Here is a 23,482-nt window from a genome sequence, read left to right as displayed (position 1 = left end):
CTTGAAAAAATCGTCTTTTTAAAAGCTACCTACGGTACACCCTAGTGCACGACCGGCGGAAAAAGAACCAACCGATTTGCTCAGTTTGCCTGGACTGGAGGAAGTGCGTAATGTTTAAATTTGGACTCTGTAGTGTAAGATGCGTACGGCCTTGCAGTGGTCGTAACACCGGTTCCCGTCGGATCATCGAAGTTAAGCGCTGTCGGACAGGGTTAGCACTTGGACGGGTGACCATCCGGTCTACCGAGCGCTGAGGGAAACTGAGAAGCCACTTGATCGACAAGTAGCGGAACCGGTCTCGTAAACTGACATGCGGCCGGGAGAACGGTGTACTGACTACGTGCTCTTCCATATCCGCATCCAGTGATGCCTGTGGGCTGAGGGTGACATGGCTGCCGATCGGTACCGTTGGGCCTTCAGGCCTTCATGGCCTCTTCGGACGGAGCTTTCATTTTTTTTTTTTTTTTTTGTACTGTAAGATAACTACAGTATGCGCGTTCTTTCGACAGATATGCAAACGGTAGATAGGCCAAGGGCTACCTAAAACACTGGATCCTTTGTGATTAACAGAACTCCGAGATACGACCTCCTGAAGGATCGCAGTTTCTCTCACCGCTTTTTGGAACATACTGGCACCAACCACTGTCGCGCCCCGATCACCACCATGATCATCAGATGCAGCAAACGATGCTGTCTTGAATCTCATAATCAGGAAGCTGCAGTGCTCCAAAGTCCATCAGAGAAATTGCCTTCAGAATACAAGTCGTGCACAAAGTTAAAGCGTGAGCCTGAGCTCAGTTCCATTACACCAAGCCACACGTTCTCCACCCAGAGAATGTTCGTGTTGACTCTCGCGTTTACCTATCCGCCTAGTTGCTAATTTCAGAATTACCTCTCGTGACATCACTGCAAAAATTTACCGAGAACGGCTGTTGCCGAAACCGGAACGACAAAACTCCTAAAAACGGAAACAGGCCAGTGGCACAAAGAGCGTGCAGTATGCACACAGATTTTGGCGCTGAAATACCATCTGTGACGTCCCACACTACTGATGACCTCAGCAATTAAGTCCCATAGTGCTCAGAGCCATTTGAACCTTTTTTTTTTTTTTTTTTTTTTGCGTCAGGGTCCACTGCAAGTACTATCACAGGCGGAAGGTGAGAAAACTTGTGTTTCGTGTCGAGCGGCTGCTCATTAGCCTTTACATCACGCCGGTAAATGCCAAACGATGCCTCGCTCGGTGCAAGGAGCGTAAACACTGGACGCTTCAACAATGGAAAAACGTTGTGTGGAGTGCCGAATCAAGGTAGACAATGTGGCGATCGAATGGCAGGGTGTGAGTATGGCGAATGCCCAATGAACGTCATCTGCCAGCGTGTGTAGTGCCAATAGTAAAATTCTAAGTCGGTGATGTTATTGTGTGGTCTTGTCTTCCATGGAGGAGGCTTGAACCCCATCTCGTTTTGCGTGGAACTATTACAGCACAGGCCTACATTGATGTTTTAAGCACCTTCGTGCATCCCACTGTTGAAGGTCAATTTGGGCATAATGATTGAATTTTTCAACATGATCGAGCTCCTATTCGCAATGAACAGCCTAGGGCTAATTGGTTACACAACAATAACATCCCTGTAATGGACTGGCCTGCACAGAGCCCTGACATGAATGCTATGGACTCTTTTTGGGATGTTTTGCAACGCCAGCGTCGTGCCAGGCCTCACCGTGAAGAATGGGCTGCCATTCCCCAAGAGACCTTCCAGCACCTGATTGAACGTATGCCTGCGAGAGTGGAAGCTGCCACCAAGGCTAATGGTCGGCCAACACCATATTGATTACCAGCATTACCGACGAAGGGCGCCACGAACTTGTTAGTCATTTTCAGGCAGGTGTCGGGATACTTTTGATTACATAGCGTACAATTGTTTAAAATAATCTTACATCCATGACGATCATTTTGTGGCCTCTCGAGACATAAACCATGTACGGTTAAATAATAATTCGAGTCAGCACTCAGTTGCCGCTATGAAGTTCCCCAAGTACTTAGTTTCACCCAGCACCATGCTCGTAAGTGCGTGCTGGCATGTCCCTACCGGCCTAAGGCTCGTTTAGCTGGCGAAAGCTGCTGCTGTACTCAAGAAACCCTCACACCCCATCTCTTATATATATAGGATAGGACGAAGTTATGAGTCTTGTAGAGTGATAAGAATCCTAGTCGGAGTGAAACATTAATTTACACAAGTTAAAGTGTATTATATCATGTAGAAAGAAAATTAACTCATTTATTCATAAAATTACAGGTTCTTCAGCAGTCTGAAAATCTTATGAAGATATTTTGAGGGAGTTCTTTATTTGACGTAGCAACTTTATCCCGGCATTATGATCTACAGAACCAGTATTTGGCTAATCTACATTTTAATGGCGGTAGTCAGAGCTACCGACTTCAGTGACCCAGAGTCCAACACAACAGGTAACGTTTTATTGCAGTTGACGGTATAGCAATGACCAATAATTTTATAGTAGCTGATTAAATACATGTTCTTTTTTTTCCACTGAGATTTTATCAATTTATTTTTCAGAATACGTTCCAGAGGCCACAGTCGATCGTTTAAGAACTGACGATCCACGTAAGTACCGGTACTACTTTTCCATTATTCGTAGATACGTCAAAAGGGGGACATATTAATTTCACGACGAACTCCGCTCTGTGTTTTCATTTACAAACCCTTACGGAGCCGCAGCAGGTAATGGGGTTGTAGTTTACTACACCGAGTGGAGTTCCATTGGTCCTCTCTCGCCTTGTGGGTGGATAAATTGTTCACTGCGTGTTCTAATCTTACTCTCCCACATATCTATATTAAATTTTTCTTAGTGTTCTCATTAGTTTCAAAGCTTCGAAAGACGTAGGATATACAAAATAAAAACTTTTTACTTATCTTAATTTTCTCTTGTTGTTGACTCCAGTTTTTGCGTCTAGGGTACATTCTTGAGGCTGAAATTTTGCTTTTGCTTTGTTGGTTCGTGATGACTAAATAAAAGATGAAGATAACTTGAATTTTATTCTTTGTCACATTTTTCAATATTACACTGTCTTTATAATTTCCACTTAATAATCCAAATTACGTTGTTAGTGCTGACCATAAAAGAAATACGTGTGCCTCCATCACACACATACCCACTACTCCTGAAACTCCGCAGTACTCATAATATTCAAAAGAGTTTACAAAGCAAAAGCGTCTACACACTTTCTTGTCAAAGGAATAATCATCAGTAAGTTATAACATTATTTTATAAATGAATCCAGAAATAAATTTAATAATTAGCGTTAGATTGTGCAATTAATAATATGAATTTCAGGTATGCCACATATTTAGTAATTTCAAATGTTTCTAAAAGAAAGGATAATTTTAACCGTACATGCCGAGTGTAACAAGTTAATACCTTTTTATGCATTTTTGCCTGACATCATATGAAATTCATTTAGTTAAATAGCTGAGATACTGTTCACCTATACAAGTTACTTGGTATCGACTATTTCTATAAAAAAAGGTTGTGTTAGGAACGGGTGTCCCATTACCATAGACAAGTGGCATACGGGTCGCGATTTATTGAAGCAACAAACCAACTAAGTGATCGAACCCAAAGAAACAAAAACTACCAAGCAAACGCAAGAGATACGCGAAGATACGGCCGACCTTGTAGCCACGTATTATTTACTCAGATTCACTTGGCATAATCTTTGATAGCTTCCAGGATAATCAAACACTCTCTGAGCCAAAGGGGAGTAGACAATTTTAAACGGCAAGGCGACTGCGTTTATCAAACTATTTATCTATTAGAAAGCTTTGTAACGTTTTCGCCATACACAAAGACATGTTGTTGCTGTGGTGGTCTTCAGTCCTGAGACTGGTTTGATGCAGCTCTCCATGCCACTCTATCCTGTGCAAGATTCTTCATCTCCCCAGCACGTACTGCAGCCTACATCCTTCTGAATCTGCTTAGTGTATTCATCTCTTGGTCTCCCTCTACGATTTTTACCCTCTACACTGCCCTCCAATACTAAATTGGTGATACCTTGATGCCTCAGAACATGTCCTACCAACCGATCCCTTCTTCTGGTCAAGTTGTGCCACAAACTCCTCTTGTCCCCAGTCCTATTCAGTACCTCCTCATTAGTTATGTGATCTACCCATCTAATCTGTAGCACCCTTCTGTAGCACCGCATTTCGAAAGTTTCTATTCTCTTCTCGTCCATGTTTCACTTCCATGCATTTTAGCCTTACATCATATGAAATTCATTTAATTAAACAGCTCAGATACTGTTCACCTATACAAGTTACTTGGCTTCGACTATTTCTATACAAAAAGGTTATGTTAAGAACGGGTGTATTCCACTTTATTTCCTTACATACAACAAAGCAGGGATGGACCACGTGAATTTAGCACTGGAGCTGTGGACAGATAGCCTCTTCGTTCGTCTAGGATAAACATCTACATTAGAGTAAACCTACGATTATCCACTCATATGGAGATCACAGAGTCACGGAAATTAACAACGCCTGTTCTCAATCGCCAGTAAATGCCAGGGATTATTGATTTGTTGAGGGTATTTTTGTTCTGTCGTTGCCATTACAAAGATGCGTGCGTATAAATGGGTAGCGAAAACCATAAAAAATGTATAGTGCTGTAGAACATCTAAAAATAAGACCAAAATTATCAATGTCTAACGCATAAAAACAACAATGTGTTGGCATACGGCATTTCCCGATGTAAGAGAGAAATCAACCGAAAATCACCGTAAGTAGAAATCACTGTGTTCTTAACGAACTGTTTTTCAATGTAAAGGCACATCGAAATGTAAATAGCTTAATTACAGACGGCAGATGATTCTTTACCTCAATAAAGTGAAAAGCGTCTAGTGAAAAAATTCACGCATTTTTGTAGTTGCAACAACAGAACAAAAATACTCCCAAGAGTTATAATGCAACTATGGACACTATGGCCACAGAAATGAACACTTATAGATATGGTATGTGCCTAGTGGGATTCGATAGACATGTGGGCCTGAGGTCCTTCCAGTAACGGCAATTACAGTCAGCGTTGGAATGGCCAGTGACTGCGTGGCATCCGAACCCACGCAAGAGAAAAAATCTTTCAGCCCTGAATTTTGCACAAACGAAACAGGAACTACGGCTGGCCAGCTGCACTGGAAAGATAAATGGCGCGTAATTAATAACCAGTTTCATAGCGTCCACGCCACTAATTACAAGATTATGCAACAAAGCGAATACATAATTCTAACCGCTACAAAAAACAATTAAACTTCACGTGCAAAAGAGAAAACAAGTAAAATAATCACTCTCCCTACACTTTAGGGTCCTCATCCTACCCTGTGCAAATATGACCTAACTTATAAAATCTTAACCTGACTTCATGTCTAAGACCACGCTCCAATGGAAATGAGTGTACCATCCGGCTGCCTGTGTCTGAGTGTCTCCGGCCAGAAATTTCGCAGACCCTCCCCGCACGCAGTGTCCAGAGTCATTTCTCTGTGGAGGGCCGACATCTCACCAGTCCCGGGCGCCTGTTCAGAAAGCGAGGCGCGCTCAGCCAACGAGGTCGGCCGGACAGCGCGAACAGCTGTCGCCCCCGGACTCCCTCTGAGCAGCGAGGAGTCCCACACAGTTGTGCAAAGCTCTGCAGGGGGCTCCGCAGGGCCAATCAGGGGACTAGGTTTTAAGTACTGAAGGAAGGCTGGCTTCTGGCGTTGACTTGTTCACGCCAGCTATTCATACAGAAGACTTACGAACTTTCCCCCGGCTCCCAGAGGAACATAGGGACCTTCTCTAACTTAACACTACGTCAACATGTCCTGATCTGTTGTAGGTAATCACACTGGAACATATTGTCTGGAATGGACTGAGGCTGCTGATTACTGAAGCAAAATAGGAATAATAATAAATGTATAGCTGCAATAATCATCGGCACACGCCACACCAAATTCTACCTAACAGAAACGTTGAATAGCAGTAGTAAGTCAAGGGAAGATAAAAATAATTTAAAGAGGAGCGAGAATAATGGATTTGTCTTAAGAAACTAATTTGGTGCTCAATTCCTGTCCGCAGCTCGTGGTCGTGCGGTAGCGTTCTCGCTTCCCGCGCCCGAGTTCCCGGGTTCGATTCCTGGTGGGGTCAGGGACTTTCTCTGCCTCGTGATGACTGGGTGTTGTGTGATGTCCTTAGGTTAGTTAGGTTTAAGTAGTTCTAGGTTCTAAGGGACTGATGACCATAGAGGTTAAGTCCCATAGTGCTCAGAGCCATTTGAACCATTTTTGCTCAATTCCATTGACCGACTGCGTGGTGCAGTAACTGCCTTGAGTCACTGTGTAACCAAAGCAATTAGCATCGTTGTGACTCAGTAGTGTTCGTTTGCATAATCCTCTTGAGAAATGCTATGAACTGTGAATCATCGGTAAGTCTGCCCAACTTTACAATAAACTACTTGCAGCATGAGGTCCTTGGCTATATTTTACAAATCACTTTTCCTTGAGATCAAAGATTACTCGAGAAAGAGAAGAGTTTGATTAAAATTACTTACATAATACATACGGCAACTGCAGAAGCAAAAGAGACAGCTTTATGAATGTCTGTTCAATAACGATAGGAACACAAAAGTCATCAAGTTCCTTTGTAATCTGAGTTATATAATATTCGTGCTTTTACCTCCTGTGACAGTTCATTACTATACCTAACTTTGGTTTCGTCTACGTTTTTATAGCTATAGAGAAACTGAAAGTAGTTTGATCTTACATGTGTCTACCGAAAGGACGCTAACGGCAAAGAAGTTAGGAAACAGAAAAGAAAGTTACTGGGGACCGTAACTGATCAATTTTCGTTGACCCTACTGGTGTCATCTGTAACCATTAACGTAATTTACATGTAGCACCTGTCAGCAGGTCGTTGTCGTAAATCGGTAACAAAATGTGACACACAACGCAATCCACAAATACGCAAGAACCTAATCTGACGGCACATACACTCTCTTTCAGTGGGAGAGGTTTTCAAGTCACTGGCTGATGATACACTAACGGCACAGTGCTGGTCGTTTACTGATAAAAGACTGGGACCGACAGAATGGTATTCCTGGAATCTGAGATAGTTCTTGGGGGCAAATACACTACGTGATCAAAAGGATCCGGATACCACCAAAAACCGACGTTTTTCATATTAGGTGCATTGTGCTGCCACCTATTGCCAGGTACTCCATATCAGCGACCCCAGTAGTCATTAGACATCGTGAGAGAGCAGAATGGAGCGCTCCGTGGAACTCGCGGACTTCGAACGTCGTCAAGATGATCGAGTGTCACTTGTGTCATACGTCTGTACGCAAGATTTCCACACTCCTAAACATCCCTAGGTCCACTGTTTCCGATGTCCTAGTGAAGCAGAAATACGTACAGCACAAAAGCGTACAGGCCGACGTCGTCTGTTGACTGACAGAGACCGCCGACAGTTGAAGAGGGTCGTAATGTGTAGTAGGCAGACGTTTAATCAGACCATCACACAGGAATTCCTAACTGCATCAGGATCTACTGCAAATACTACGTCAGTTAGGTATGAGCTGTTAAGCTGGTTGTGCGATAATTCTTGTACTTGTCAGCTATTGCAGTCTTCTGAATAACGTCGATATTTTTCCGGAAGGCACATGGTCTGTCGCCCAATTCATACATTCTACACACCAACGTGAATAGCCGTTTTGTTGCCGCTTCCCCGAGTGATTTTAGAAATTGTGATGGAATGTTATCTATCCCCTCTCCCTTATTTGATTTTAAGTCCTCCAAAGCTCTTCTAAATTTGGATTCTAATACTGGATCCTCTATCTCTTCTAAATCGGTTCCTGCTTCTTCTTCTATCACAACAGAAAAATCTTTCCCCTTACAGAGGCCTTCGATGGACCATTTCCGCCTATCAGCTCTCTCCTCTGCATTTAACAGTGGAATTCCCGTTACACTCTTAATGTTACCATCCTTACTTTTAATTTCACCGAATGTTGTTTTGATTTTCCTTCCGACAACCATTTCTTTTTCGATTTCTCCACATTTCTCATGCAAGCGTTTCATCTTACCTTCTCTGAACTTCCTATTTATTTCATTCCTCAGCGACTTGCATTTCTGTAGTCCTGAACATTTTTGTACTTCCTTCTTTCATCAATTAGCTAAAGTATTTCTTCTGTTAGCCAGGGTTTGTTTACAGTCATGTTCTTTGTGACTATGTTGTTCTTTCCAGCTTCTGTGATTACACTTTTTAGAGGTGCCCATTGCTCTTCAACTTTACTGTTTACTTAGTTATTTCTTATTGCTGTATCAATAGCCTTAGAGATCTTTACGAGTGTCTCTTCATTCCTTACTGCTTCTGTATCCCACTTCTTTCAGTATTGATTCTTCGTGACTAAGCTCTTAAGCTTCAGCTTTCTCTTCATCACTACTACATTGTGATATCTGCTCCTGCGTACTCCAGTATCTGATTTCGGTGTCTCTGTTTGACCATGATGTAATCTAACTGAAATCTTCCTGTATTACCCGACGTTTTCTAAGTAAAGCTCCTTCTCTTGCGATTCTTGAACAGAGTATTCGTTATTACAAGCTGAAATTTGTTACAGAACTCAATTAGTTTTTCTCCTCTCAAATTCCTTGTCCCAAGCCCGTATTACCCCGAAACCTTTCCTTGTGTTCCTTCTCCTACAACTGTATTCCAATTCCCCTATGACTATTAGATTTTCATCTACCTTTATGTACTGTATACCCTTTCAATATCCTCATACTTATTGATCTTCAGCTTGTGACGTCGGCGTCTATACTTGAACTATCGTCGTAAGTTCTGGTCTGCTGTCGGTTCTTATGAGAGGAACTCCATCACTGAAATTTCCACAGTAACACACTCTCTGCTCTACATTCCTATTCATAACGCATTCTACTCCCGTTATATCATCTTCTGCTAGTGCTGATATTATCCTATGCCCATCTCATCAGAAATCCTTGTCTTCTTTCCATTTCCATTCACTGATCTCTACTACATCCAGATTGAGCCGTGATATTTCCATTTTCAGATTTTCTAGCCTCCCTGCCACGTCAAGCTTTTCACATTTCATGCCCCGATTCGTATATCACTATCATTTAGTTGGTTGTTTAGTCTTTATGTCGTGGTCACCTCCCACTTGGTAGTCCCCTCCCGGAGATCCGAGAGGGGAACTATTGCGGAATATTTTGCCAATGGAGAGACCATCGTGACACTTTTTCAGTTACAGGCCACTTGTCCTGTGGACACATGATATGTGTCTTTAATGCTGTGGCTACCATTTCTTCCTGCAACTTCATGCCGTTGATCATTGCGGATTCTTCCGCCCTTTGGGGGTAGTTTCCCACGGCAAGGACAAGAGAGTGCCTCGATCCTCTGTCTGTTTTTCCGCCCTATTTAACAAGGCCGGCAGCAGAACGAGGGTGCCTTCTTATGCCGGAAGTTTCTGGCCTCGCATGCTGGCGAATTACACTTTACGAATTCCCCTGGGAGTATCATTCATTCTGTCTATATAGTTACAATTCACACGCTAGCTTCTACTTAGTCAATAGATTAAAAGTCACTCATTTATTAAATTACTTCGCATTCACACCCTCGTTCAAACGTATAGCTAAACACATTAGATCAGCAGTACTTAATGAAAGATACAACATTCACAGATGATAAAGTTTCATTTTCAAAATACGCTGTTTATACTGCTTCAGATTTCATAACCTGTTTCATGCTGACACCATTCGTCCACAGCCGTTTCTACTTGGAAGAAACAGATTTGCTTTATCGTGTCGTGGTAGAACCGTGACTCGCCATTTGTATGAACCTGTCTGCTTTCGTCTGACTGCTGTAGGTGCGATGCAAAGGTGCTACGCCTCAGTACGTCCTTATTTTGTTCAAGCTGAGCACGTATTGTGTACACTTCATCTATACAACAAGCCCTGCAATTCTTCCTCATTTTCTCTGATAACAACGTCATCAGCGAACTTCATCTTTGATACCGTGAATTTTAATCCTGCCCATCGACCCTTATTTTATTTCCGTAATTGCTTCACCGATGTACAGATTAAACAGTCGCGAAGACATACTGCATCCTAGCTGTACACTCTCCGTCCTCTTCCCTTTGTCTTCTGTTCGTACAGCAACTGCTTGGTTCTTGTAAATACTATATGTTATACATCTTTCACTATAGCTCAGACATAGTTTTACTAGTATTTGTAATATTTAGCAACACTTCACAATGCCGAAAGCTTTTTATAGGTTGTAGAATCCTATGAAAGTACCCTGACTTTTTCATAACTCTGGCTTCCAATTCCATCTGCGATATTACACCTGCCTTGTTGGTCCCTTCATGTTTCCTGGCCCAACTGATCGCCATCTTGCACAGCCTCAATATCCTTTTCCATTTTTATGTATGCTATCCTTGTCAGAAGCTCGGATGCGTGAAATGTTAAAAGGATTACCCGACAGTTCTCGTATTTATCTGCTCTTGCTGCCTTCAAGATTGTGGTGACTGTTCAATGGCGTGACTTCAGTGTTACAGACTGTGTATACACGCACACGCACACACACACACACACACACACACACACACACACACACACACACACTGGATCAGTCTGCAGCTCATGGTCTAGTGGTTAGCATTGTCTCCTCTGGATCATGGGGTCCAAGGTTTGATTCCCAGCCAGGTTGTGGATTTTCTCTGCCTGGGGACTGAGTGTTTGTGTTGTCCTCATCATTTCTTTATCATCATCACCATTCGTGACAGTGGCTAGATTCGATTGTGTAAAACTTGCACTGTGTAAAAATTGGGAATTTGTATGGGCGCTGATCTTTGTGCAGTTGAGCGCCCCACAAACCAAACATCACCATTACACACACTGTATGAGAGGCATGCTATGCCTTCATACGTCTCCAGCAGAACAGGACGCCGGATGTGGCTGAGGTGAAGCATCCCCTCGTCGACTGGCGTGCCGTATGGCGATCGGTATGCGCTCACCATCTAGCCACTGATGTGAAATCTTCCTGGAACCTTATGCACAAGTGTGCCAATGAGGCCTTCAAACGATTCACCTTGCAGACACCCCCTTTTTTATCGCCTGTTTTTTTTTTTTTTTTGACGTGGACGAGCACCACCTGGTGTCCATATCAGTGATAGGTTTCTTGTTCTTGGTGCGAGAGGTGTTGTCCCTTGTTGCCCATATGACTCCTGATCATACACCCCTAAAACCCCTCCTCTCTCAGGACTTTGGATACTTTCCACAAACGAAGACAAATTCCGTGACGTGGATTTGTGGACCCGCAGTTTACAACTTGTTTGCTGATGGCAAGAAAAAGGTCCTCGGTTTTTGGAATTTCCATGTGCAGTTGCCCACAATCCCAAATACAGACGACACTTTTCTAATTATTGTTTGTAGTGTTTTACCTAACGCATCTCGGAGTTGGCGTGTTAGTGCAATGAGAAGTTCACCCATACGCTTTCCACTCATAGTACCGGTTATTCTACGATCATTGTAATGTTTTCATCCGAGCTAGTACACATAGATCATCCCAACGAGTGTGAAGAACTGATGCTCCCTCCCCCTCGCGTTCTTTGTTTCCTGCTGCCCTTGGTCCTGTGACAACGTGTCTGCTTGGCGTGTCTCATACTCATATTCCTCGTTCTCTGCTCCTCCATGGTCCCTGGATGACGGAACATGACACAGCCTCCAGTCCATGTGTTGCAACCCCTGACCAGTTTGCCCCAACCCCTACCTTTAGAGGCTACATAAGTTCCACTGGAAAAACGGTAGGGTTGCATCTTTGACTAGTAGTTAAAATGTCCTGGAACCAGGGTTTGAGCGTCGCCACTGCTTAAATTATGAATGAACTCATCAGAACTTGAGGCTGAAGACTTCTGGGATGAGAAGTCACCCTGCCTGCCACCAGCACTATCAAAGTAGGTGGAGGGGCGCATAAAACAGGTGCAGAGCGCCCTCTGGTCTTGGGGTGGGAAACTGCTCCTAAAAGGCGGAGGAATCAGGAATTATCAACGGTATGAGGACGCAAAAGACAGCGGAAACCACCACATTAAAGACACGTAATTTGTATCCACATGACATGTGGACTGTAACTGTAAAAGCGTCATGATGATCTCTCCTGTGGCAAAAGATTCCACACTAGTCCCTCTATTCGAATCTTGAAGAGGGGACTGCCAACGCGGAGGTGACCATGAGAAAAAGGTTGAATTACCCACTAAAAGTTAACATTCCAGGATTCGAGGTGTGGAGTGTCTGATGTCTGAACCTTGTAGGGAAGGTAGAATACCTGAAAAAGAAAATTAAAAGGCTCAGTTTAGATATTGTGAGGGTCAGTGAAGTGAAATAGAAAAACAACAGGGAATTCGGGTTTTTCGAGTGTAACGTAATGTCAACAGCAGCGGGAAAAGCAATAATGGGAGTAGGATTCGTTATGAATAGGATGGTAGATCAGCGAACGAGTCATTGTGAACAGTTGAGTGATGCAGTTGTTGTCGTTAGAATTGACAACAAACCAGCACCAATAATTCAGGTACACATGTCGACGTCGCAAGCAGAATAAGAAAAGACAGAGGAAGCATATAATAATGATAATAATAATAATGCTATTCACAAAAGGAGATAGTGTAATATTTAATGAGGGATTGGACTGCCGTTGTGGGGGACTAGTTGAAGAAGTGATTACGGGAGAATATTGGCTTGATAATATAAATGAGACAGAAGGACTAATTGAGTTCCGCAATGAATTTCAGCTAGTAACTGTGAATACTCTTTTCAAGAATCACAAGAGGAAGAGATGTACTTGGAGAAGGTTGGTAAACACAGGAAGATGACAGATTACAACATGGTCAGGCAGACATGTCTGTAGTCAGATACCGGCTTGTAAAGCATAGCCAGGTCGCAATTTAGCTATCATGATGAATAGGATGAAGCTTATAGTACTACTCAGGAAGGAATAAATGCGCGAAAAAAGTGGGATACGAAAGTACTAAGGAGTGAAGACATACACTTAACATTCTCTGAGGCTATAGATTCTGCGACAATCAATAGCTCAGGTGACAGCTCAGTTGAAGAGGAATGGACATCCCTAAGAACAGCAGTCATAGAAGCTGGAAGGAAAAATTTAACCAGGAAGGGAACTGTGAAGAAACTATGGGTAACAGAAGAAATAATTCAGTTTATCGATCAAAGAAGGAATTACATAAATTATAAGTGAAACCTAGAAATACAGAAATATGAATCACTTAGGAATGAAATAAATAGGAAGTGCAAGCAAGCTACTCGAAATGGATCCACGAAAAGTATGAAGAAATCGAGAAAGAAATGATTACCGGAAATACTGACACAGATTATACAAAAATCAACACAGTCTTCGATTAAATTAAAAACATTAAGAGTGCAATAGGAACTGCACTGTTAAGTGCAGAGGAGAAAGCGAATAGGTGGAAAGGGTACACTGAAGGCCTCTATGAGGGGGAGGAGTTTTCTTATGACGTGACAGAACAAGAGACCTGAGGCGATAGCGAAGAGGTGGGGTATCAATCGGATTTTTACAGAGCCCTGGACAACTTAAGGTCAAATAAGGCGGACGGTCAGTTTGTATTTAGGAAAGTTAAAGACAACAGAGAGGCAGTTCTGAGACTGTGGTTTATAACGGAAGCAAGAGTGAAGAAAAATCGCGACATGTCGATAGGATTTGTGCACCTGGAAAAAGCATTCGATGGGTTACAATGGTGTAAAGTGTTCGAAATTCTAAGAAAGGTACGGATACATCATAGGGATAGGCGGATAATATTCAATATGAACATAAACCAAGAGTGAGGAATAAGAACAGAATCCCAAGAATGAAGCGATCTTATTAAAAAGGGACTAATACTTTCGTCCCTACTACTGTTAAATATTTTTATGGAGGAAATAATGAGGAAAATAACACAAAAATTCAAGAACAGGATTAAAATTCAGTGCGAAAGGGTATCAGTGATAATATTCGCTGATGACTTTTCTATCCTCTGTGAAAGTGAAGAAACATTACAGGGTTGGTTGAATGGAATGAATAAAAAAATGGCTCTGAGCACTATGGGACTTAACATCTGTGGTCATCAGTCCCCTAGAGCTTAGAACTACTTAAACCTAACTAACCTAAGGACAGCACACACATCCATGCCCGAGGCAGGATTCGAACCTGCGACCGTAGCAGTCGCGCGGTTCCGAACTGAGCGCCTTAACCGCGAGACCACCGCGGCCGGCTGGAATGAATAGTCTAGCGAGTACAAAATTAAGAACAAAATATGGGTTGAGAGAAAATCGAAGAAAGAGGAATAAAATGAGAAATAGCAGAAATGAGAATAACGAGAAACTTAACACCAGAATTTCGGATCACGAAGTTACGGAATTATGCTAGTGGGCATCAACATAACGCATGGTATACAAAGCAAGGAGGATAAACGCGACATTTCTGGCTAAGAGAAGTCTACTAGTATCAAAGGCAGGCCTTAATCTGAGGAGAAATTTCTAAGAATATATGTTAGGAGCACAGCATCTTATGACAGTGGAAGGTGGACTGTGAGGAAACCGGAACAGAAGCATTTCAGGTGTGGTGCTACAGAAGAATGTCAAACATTAGCAGGACTGATGAGGTAAAGAATGAGGCTCCCTGCAGAATCGGCACGGAAAGAAATACATGGAAATCATTGACGAGAAGAAGTGACAGGAGGATGGGAAATGTTTTAAGACATGAGGGAATAACTTCCATGTTACTAGAGGAAGCTGTAGATGGTGAAAATTACATCCAACATATAATTGAGGTTGTAGGTTGCAGTTAGTAATCTGAGATAAAAAGGTTGGCACCGGAGAGGAATTCGTGGTCTATCACTTTTAATCAATCACAAGACTGGTGACGGAAGAAAAAGAAAAAAAAATGTTTCATTTGCTTAAGATTCAGCTACTATGACTTGCCAGTAAATAAGTGTAAATGAAGCTTTCTGAAGGGGAAGATGTCATTTGTCTATGAATTTCAGCTAATCAGATTTCTAGTCAATTTAAGTTAGGTATGTCTTTTGCGCAAACAGCAGTCAAAAGAAATGTCATTAAGTTCCACAAATAATATCGCAGAAAGTTGAGAGTGCAGAAAGGATTTATTCTTAATATGGCATTAGAATACTACTAAAAAAGGGTTGGGACGCTGTTACCAGTCTAAACTTAAATGTTTAAATTAAAGGAATTTGTGCATCCATTTTGAAAAATTTCTGGAGAGATTTCGGCAGCTGGGACAGCACACCGTACGTTGATGATTTACTTAGTATTCGCCAGCTGCACAGCGACGATAGGCTAGTGCGTGCAACGTCTAATGTCGTGGCACACTGCGTCCTTCAGGCAGCGTGCCCTGCAGAAGTGGGCACGTACGAGCCTCTCGTTACACGGTGACGTCAGTCCTGCTACTCCCAAAGGAAGCAGGCAGTCTAAGAGGCAAAGGGATGGTGCGCACTGGCGGCGGTGGTGGTTAATGAAACGGGAATGACAGAACGTAGCGTTGTTTTTCTTGCTTTGTGGCTATTCTTTAACTCGGTTCTTATCAGTGACTTCTCATTGTCTCAATGCCAACAGCCGCATACGTAGTTATCTGGTAAAAAGCCTCTCCTTTCTGTATATAACTTAAGTCATTCTGCTATATCCCCCAGGCTGTGGCTAAGCCATGTCTCCGCAATATCCTTTCTTTCAGGGGTGCTAGTTCTGCAAGGTTTGCAGGAGAGCTTCTGTAAAGTTTGGAAGGTAGGAGACGAGGCACTGCCAGAAGTAAAGCTGTGAGTACCGGGCGTGAGTTGTGCTTCGGTAGCTCAGTTGGTAGAGCACTTGCCCGCGAAAGGCAAAGGTCCCGACTTCGAGTCTCGGTCGGGCACACAGTTTTAATCTGCCAGGAAGTTTCATATCAGCGCACACTCCGCTGCAGAGTGAAAATCTCATTCTGGAATCATTCTGCTATAGTTTATCTGCATTAATAAATAATCCCACATTGAAAGAAAGCTAATTTACATCGGATTCTAACAGTAGCTGGCTCGTTTCCGTTTCTGAAGTCTATTTCAACGCGAAAATTTCGTCGCTGATTGCCTCATTATTTATCGGCTTGTTTGGTCTGTACGTCTATTGATCGCCCTAAAGTGGAAAGCTCTTGTAATATATCACTCGACACCCAGAATAGCATGCAGATGTCACAAAATACAGAGTGTTTCCATAAGAGCGTGTAAAAATGTAACAGTACATAGAGAATGCTTCACTGTACAATTTGAGGTAGGGAACATGGAGTTGGATAAACCAGCTAAAGGAGATGTGGAAATAAACTTCTCTATCGGTTTGTGTAGCATTTCTCTTTTCCACACTATTCACAACTAACGTGAGTACAGATTTACATATACCGTGTTGTTACATATTCATTTACTATTTCCTTCAAGAAAACGAGGATGATCCTGATTACTAGGATGCATGATGCAGGTTTTATTTACTTAACTTATCCGTAAGGTGGCTCTGTTGTATCGTTTTTACATTGCCCCTTGGCTGTTCTTGAGGGGATGTGGGTACAACATGATGTTGCACTGCCCACTCCAGTGTGGATGTCCGCAGCCCTCTCAACTGGTCACTGGACTGGAAAGTGAGGTCCTGTCTCATGGCCTGCGAGGTCACCTGACCTGAATCCCCCTTATTATTTCCAATTGGGATATCTAAAGTCACTTGCATATGAGACCTCAGTGGATACGGAGATGGATTATTGCCAGAATAGTAGCTGCCTGTGATGTGATTCGAGACACACCAGAGATATTTGTGAGCGTGCAACAGAATCTTGTTCGTCGATGTCATGCTTGCAAGCCCCAGTTCGCTACCTGAAACTGCTCAGTGGAGCATCCTGTTCGTCCTGTTAAACTTTTGCACACTCTTACAGAAACATCCTCGATAACGAGGCCAAATGTCGATATCCAAGATCAATTTGTATAATGTCATTTGGGGTCCCATTCAGTCATTGCACGAGAAGTGAATTACGAAAAACGTAAATAAACTCTAACATTGTTGTATGTGCCGCAGTTCTGTTAGCTGTATGCTAGATTTTACAATAGAGAGATGGTCTATGTTTCCAAGCTACTGTGATTTATTAGCATAAAAGACTGTGACACTAACGATTGCATTTTCCTCAAATTTTCTTGGTACGTATCATACAATCTAGCGCCCATTGCTAGTTTTAGCTTGGTTACACTCAGCAGTTGCTCATTATTCCAGTTCCCACTTTAGCGGCTGTCTCTGAACTATCGAAAAATACAAAATCTTCCAAGGATTTTACGAAAAACGAAGTGACCAATGCTGTGATGATAGTGTCTAGGATGACCGTTCACTCCTTTCCTCTCTTAATTCCCCTGCAAATGAACTGCTACGTGTATTAGCTGACGAATAGCATTGTGAGATGAAACTTACTTCTCCATATGGTCTGCTTGCTACAGACACAAGTATCCGTATACTATCATCAAATGTAGAAATGTGTGAATTTCCCAGCTACCAAACTGCTGAGATCATCGGTCCCTAGACTTACCCACTACTTAAACTAAAGTAAACTAACTTACGTAAGAACAACACACACACCCATGTCCGACGGAGGACTCAAACCTCCGGCTGCAGAGGCCGCGCGATCCATGACATGGCGCCTCAAACCACGCGGTCCTTCAACTGACAGTTTAACTACAGCCCCATCCTTCAGACTGTGTCCTATCAACATGTCCCTTCTTTCAGTTGTACCCAAAAAATCCTCTGTGATTCCACTCTGCTTTTCTTGCTGAATTATCCTATCTTCCTATTTAATCTTCAGCATCCTACTGTCCGCCCCCGGTAGCTGAGTGGTGGTAGTTCAGCGTGTTCGATCAGAGAGCCGGTTGGCCTCTGAAATAAAATAAGAAATTGTGGAAGGATCAACCACCGAACTTGAACAGGATGTCTCGCGACGTCCGCAACGACCAAACACAACGATGAATAACGAACAAAATGCAAAAAAAAAAAAAAAAAAGAAGTGCTCAGCACTACAGAACGTCAGTCCTAAGGACCCGGGTTCGATTCCCGGCTTGGTCGGAGATTTTTCTCCTTTCAGGGATTGGGTGTTATGTTGTCCTAATCATCATCATTTCATCCCTATCGACGCCCAAGTCGCCGAAGTGGCGTCGAATCGAAACGGTCTACCCGACGGGAGGCCCTAGTCACACGACCTTTTTTTTTTAGCGTCCTTCTGTACCATTAATTTGGAAAGTTCCTGTTCTCTTCGCGCGTGTACTGTTTACCATCCATATCTGACTTCCACTCTATTGAAAATATGTTCTGAAAAGAATACGCATTAAGTTCGACGACCGTTCACATCTACGTACAGCCATCCAGACTTAGGTTTTCTGTGATTTACCGAAATCTCTCCTGAGAAATGCCACGATGGTTCCATGAAAGGGCACAGCCAGTTTCCTTCCCTGTCCTTCAAACAATCCGAGCTTGTGTTCCATCCGTAATGACCTCACTGTCGACGAAATGTGGAACCATAATCTTCCTTTCTTCTCCCTAAAAATAATTCCTAACAGCTATATTTTCTACTTCTTGCGATTAGAGTTCACAGTCGTGTAGAATTTTTTAAAAGACAACATAGTCGTCTTTGGGCGAAAAAGTTATTTAGGATTGAACAACAAGTACGCTGATTTTGTTCTACCAAAGTTATTTATTTACACCACTCAAATTTAGACCTTACTTTCTGACATGTCGTATCAGTGTGTTAGGTCTTTTAATGTTGTTAACAACATCAACATGAATCCCATGAAATCACTATTTCAATGTGAAACTCAAAAGTCGAGAAAAATGGCCACACTACCAGCCACGTCTACGCGTCACTGCTGGCCGGGAGGCCACATCCGGGGAGGTTCGGCCGCCAAGTGCGAGTCTCTGTTCAGTCGACGCTACACGGGACGACGCACGTGCCGGTGGTGAGGATAACACAACACCCAGTCCACGAGCGGAGAAAATCTCCAACCCGGCCGGGAATCGAACCTGGCCCCGCTGCATGGAAGGCAAGCACGTTACCACTGAGCTAAGCAGCGTACATCTACGTGGAGTGAACTGCAAGTGAGTGAGAATGGACAACATGCAATGACACGTGTTCGCGCATAGAGCAGCCCAGTTTTCTCATTCTAATCACATTCAATCCTACTTTTAATGAAATGAAAGAACTTTCGTTAAGTGGACAGGCATCATTTAATCGTCATGATGTTTCAGAACGTGTGCTCAAAGTACCATTGAAATCTTCAATCGATCTCACTACAAAGGATCGCGTTTATGGAAAGACGCTGTTGGATGCATTCTATTGAGTGGCGTAAGAGAGGGTTGCCATTAGCATACATTTTGACTTGGTTGATAGAAAAACGCGCCCACCAGATCATATTGGTCAAATCGTCTCAGTAGGTGTACCAGTTGTCCACATTTATCCAGAATTCGGTTATTTTCCGTAATAGAATGGCGAACCTGTAACCGTCCTTATGATGTCATTTATTATATGATTACCAGTTTCGGTGCTTCATTACATAATCTTTTGGCCTTAACTGAAGCTGAGGGGCTTAACACCATTCGTATACAAGATTCATCAATGGGAAACATCTATAAACTGGATTTCGCAGACTACCTGCAACAGCGACGTTGTGTCTCCAACTATCAACTACGAACATGACATCGTTCTTACAGTTAGTCATAAATGTATCCCACTGATGAATCGTATATGCCATTGGAGTTAACTCGCTCAGCGCCAATTAAGGCCTGGAAACGATGTATTGGAGCACCGAAAGTAGTGTTCATTTAATAAATAACATCGTAAGGATTGCTGTAGGTGTTCCATTTTATTGCATAAGTGAATGACCAAAGTCTCTAAAACCTCTACTCAGATGGACAGACTCTAGGTCGTTACCAAATTATGATATGTGTTCCATGTGACTCACTCAGCAAATAATCCACTAAGCATGTCTGATGAGAAATACACGAACTGAAACCCAACACACTTAACTGCCGGACTATCAGATGCGATGTCTGGTATCCACTCTGACGCCGACGATCAGCTAAAGATGGAGGAAAAGCCATCACTATAAAATTAGGAAACAACGATGCTGAATTACATACGAATGGAGATGTATCGTGTTTACCGTTCCTCACAAATACATACAAAATACACACCAAAAGCGAACAATGCTATTCGGTGAAGTGGCTCAAGTGCATGTGCAGACGTGTCAAGAAAGATGGCGATGGGATGGGATGGGAAATGCAACAGCATCCATCAGCGAAATTGGCCAATATCAGCTGGGGCTTGCGTCAGTAGCAATGAGACAGAATGACGTATTTTATTTTTTTAAATCCATGAACGACATCAAACAGTTGTTCATTTGGGAGTGGACCTTGGAAACGAAGATCACATGTACTTCACAAACAAAAAATTCACGTTAAGTGCATTTTTCTCATTGTGAAGGGACGGTATGTTTCGTAGGACACTAATTTTCTTTGAATTGCCAACCTTATGCATTCAGGACACATTAGCAAACAAGTTATAACTTGGCAAATTAGATAACGCAGTCACAGGACACCCCAATTTGCACTGAATCGATGCATTAGGTCGTCTCTAAGAATGTTGTTAATTGCAATTATTGCTAAACAGGGGGCAACGGCCTTGCCACAGTGGGTACACCAGTTCTCGTCAGATCACCGAAGTTGAGCGCTGTCGGGAGTGGCCGGCACTTGGGTGGGTGACCATCAGGGCCGCCACGCGCTGTTGCCATGGTAATTAAATCATCTAAAATTGCAGCATCTGTTTTGGATTTTGGCCAGATAGCCCATTTAGTACCGAAATATCAATTTTATATGCAAATGCATGAGTCATCACCATGCAGTATTAACAAATATTCTGCTATAGGTGAAGTACCACAATCATGTCTACCCACTATACGGGAAAAATGTAATGCAGCCTACAAAAAACCACTGTAAGCACTGCATCGTATAGTGAAACATCTGAGTGTAAATAAAAAGCTTTTAACTTGTGTACCCGCATTATTCTGTGGTGAGTTTTGACAAATTCTACCTGTTACACAGTGTTCATCGACAGCTGATAAACGGCATTATCACAAATTATCAGATTTATCGCACACCTGCTGAAACAGACTTTCAAGACCAATATGTGTGTACAACTTGATGCATGTACTGAACGTCTTGTAAACCAGTTGTTTGGTATATGGAATTGGACAATGGCAATTGATAAATCCACACACTGTGTCAGATTGTGAACAACCTTCTGTAAAATGACAGCAGCGAACAGACGAACTAATTCACAATTTTTTCCTAAATATTGCATAGATTTGCAAAAATCATCTGTGGCTTATTGTCCATCAGCAGCCAAACATAATGAATCACTGCCATCAATTTCCGGATTCATAACGAAATGCCGGATGAAGCGACAATGCTTCAGTCCATTGAGACTGTAGAGAATCGAGACAAAGTTGTCAAATATTCAGCTGAATTCTTGATTTCACTCTATTTGCTGGGCATATCATAGTATGTATTAACATAGGGGTCCTTACCCAGGAATATGGCCAGATGTTGTACATAATTATATCCTACAGAAATTCAAAAAATTCACAGTTTAGAATGCTCATATGTAGAACACATTCAGCCCATCAGCTCGTCTTTGCTAACCACATAGACCATTGTTCATAGGTATAGAAAATGAACAAAAGAGAAGAACCTTGAATATATCCTTCAATTTTTGCCTATAGAGTAGCCTTGTTTGCGGCCTCCTGACACACACTACGAGATCAATAATATCCGAACACCTGGCTGATAATGTCCTGCAAGTTCGTTGGGCCCTTCATGGCTAATGCTGGAATTCAATATGGTGTTGGCCTACCCTTAGCCTTCATGACATCTCCCACTCTCGCAGACATACTTTCAAACATGTGCTGGAAGGTTTCTTGGGGAATGGCAGGCCATTTTTCACCGAGTGCTCCACTGGGGAGAGGTATCGATGTCGGTCGTTGAGTCCTGGCACGAAGTCGGCCTTCCAACAGATCCCAAAGGTGTTCTATAGGATTCAGGTCAGGACTCTGTGCAGGTCAGTCCATTACAGGGACGTTATTGTCATGTAACCACCTCGCCACAAGCCGTGAATTATGATTGAAAGATGCATTCACCATTTCAGAACTTCTCTTCCACAGTGAGAAGTAAGAAGATAAATAAAACATCAATGTAGGCCTGCGCTGTGATAGTGCCAAGCAAAACAACAAGGGGTGCATGCCCCCTCCATGAAATACAAGACTACGCCATAACACCATCGCCTCCGAATTTTACTCTTGGCACAACACACGCTGGCAGGTGACGTTCACCAGGGTTTCGACATACAAACACCGTGCCATCGGATCTCCACATTGTGTACCGTGGTTCATCACTTCACACAACGTTTTTCATCTGTTCAGTCGTCCGATGTTTACGCTCCTTACACCGAGAGAGGGGTCGTTTGGCATTTACTGTGGTGATGTGTGGCTCATGAGCAGCTGCTCGACAATGGAACCCAAGTTTTCTCACCTCCCGCCTAACTGTCATAGCACTTGCAGTGGACCCTTATCGCAGTTTGGGATTCCTGTGTGACGGTCTGAACGGATGTCTGCCTGTTACACATTACGAACCTCTTCAGATGCTGGCGGTCTTTGTCAGCCACCAGACGAGGGCTGCCTGTACGCTTTTCTGCTGTACGTCTCTCTTCACGTTTCCACTTCGCTATAATATCGAAAAAAGTGAAACTAGGGGTGTTTTGGAGTGTGGAAATCTCGAATACAGACGTATGCTACAAGTGCCACCCAATCACCTCACCATGTTCGAAGTCCGTGAGTTCCGCGAAGCGCCGCATTCTGCTCTCTCACGATGTCTAATGACTACTGAGGTCACTGATATAGAATACCTGGCAGTAGAGGACAGCAGAATGCACCTAATATGAAAAACGTATGTTTTTGGTGGTGTCTGGATACATTTGATCACACAGCGTAATTAAATTATGAGGTATATAATTCTCCTTCCATATCTCTGTAGGGATCAAACAGTTCTGGCATGGAGTTGGGTGTTAAGGGTGCAGTATTGCTCGCTGTTGTTGGTCGGGAGCAGCGTTTAAGCTTTCTTGTAAGCATGATGGGCTTACATTAATCGAACCAAGCGATCACGGGTGTAAGTGTACAGGCGCCTGGGGAAAGCCATAGCGAACGAGGCTGGGCCATCAGCCAGCAGCTTAAACGTCCAAGCGCCAAAGTTCATCACCCAGTAGCGAGAGGCAGACGAGAAAGCGTCACCTGCCCAAGCGCCCCCTGTTTGTGTTGTCACACC

The 23,482-nt window shown here is 42.9% G+C and overlaps 1 protein-coding gene across 3 annotated transcripts in view; it reads left to right on the top strand.

Moving 5' to 3' along the window:
• LOC126442673 (poly [ADP-ribose] polymerase tankyrase-1-like) overlaps positions 1-23,482 on the top strand; it is a 96,549-nt gene that overhangs the window by 14,902 nt on the left and 58,165 nt on the right. For all 3 annotated transcript variants that reach the window (XM_050090723.1, XM_050090724.1, XM_050090725.1), the window contains exons 2-3: positions 2,298-2,467; positions 2,577-2,624. In XM_050090723.1, coding sequence (XP_049946680.1) covers positions 2,377-2,467; positions 2,577-2,624 — 139 coding nt within the window. In that variant the 5' untranslated portion in view covers positions 2,298-2,376. The remainder of the gene's footprint in view (positions 1-2,297; positions 2,468-2,576; positions 2,625-23,482) is intronic.

The sequence above is a fragment of the Schistocerca serialis genome, unplaced genomic scaffold, assembly GCF_023864345.2.
Source record: "Schistocerca serialis cubense isolate TAMUIC-IGC-003099 unplaced genomic scaffold, iqSchSeri2.2 HiC_scaffold_1400, whole genome shotgun sequence".
In the NCBI taxonomy this organism is placed as follows: Eukaryota; Metazoa; Arthropoda; class Insecta; order Orthoptera; family Acrididae; genus Schistocerca; species Schistocerca serialis.
This window is presented reverse-complemented; position numbering and strand designations above follow the sequence as displayed.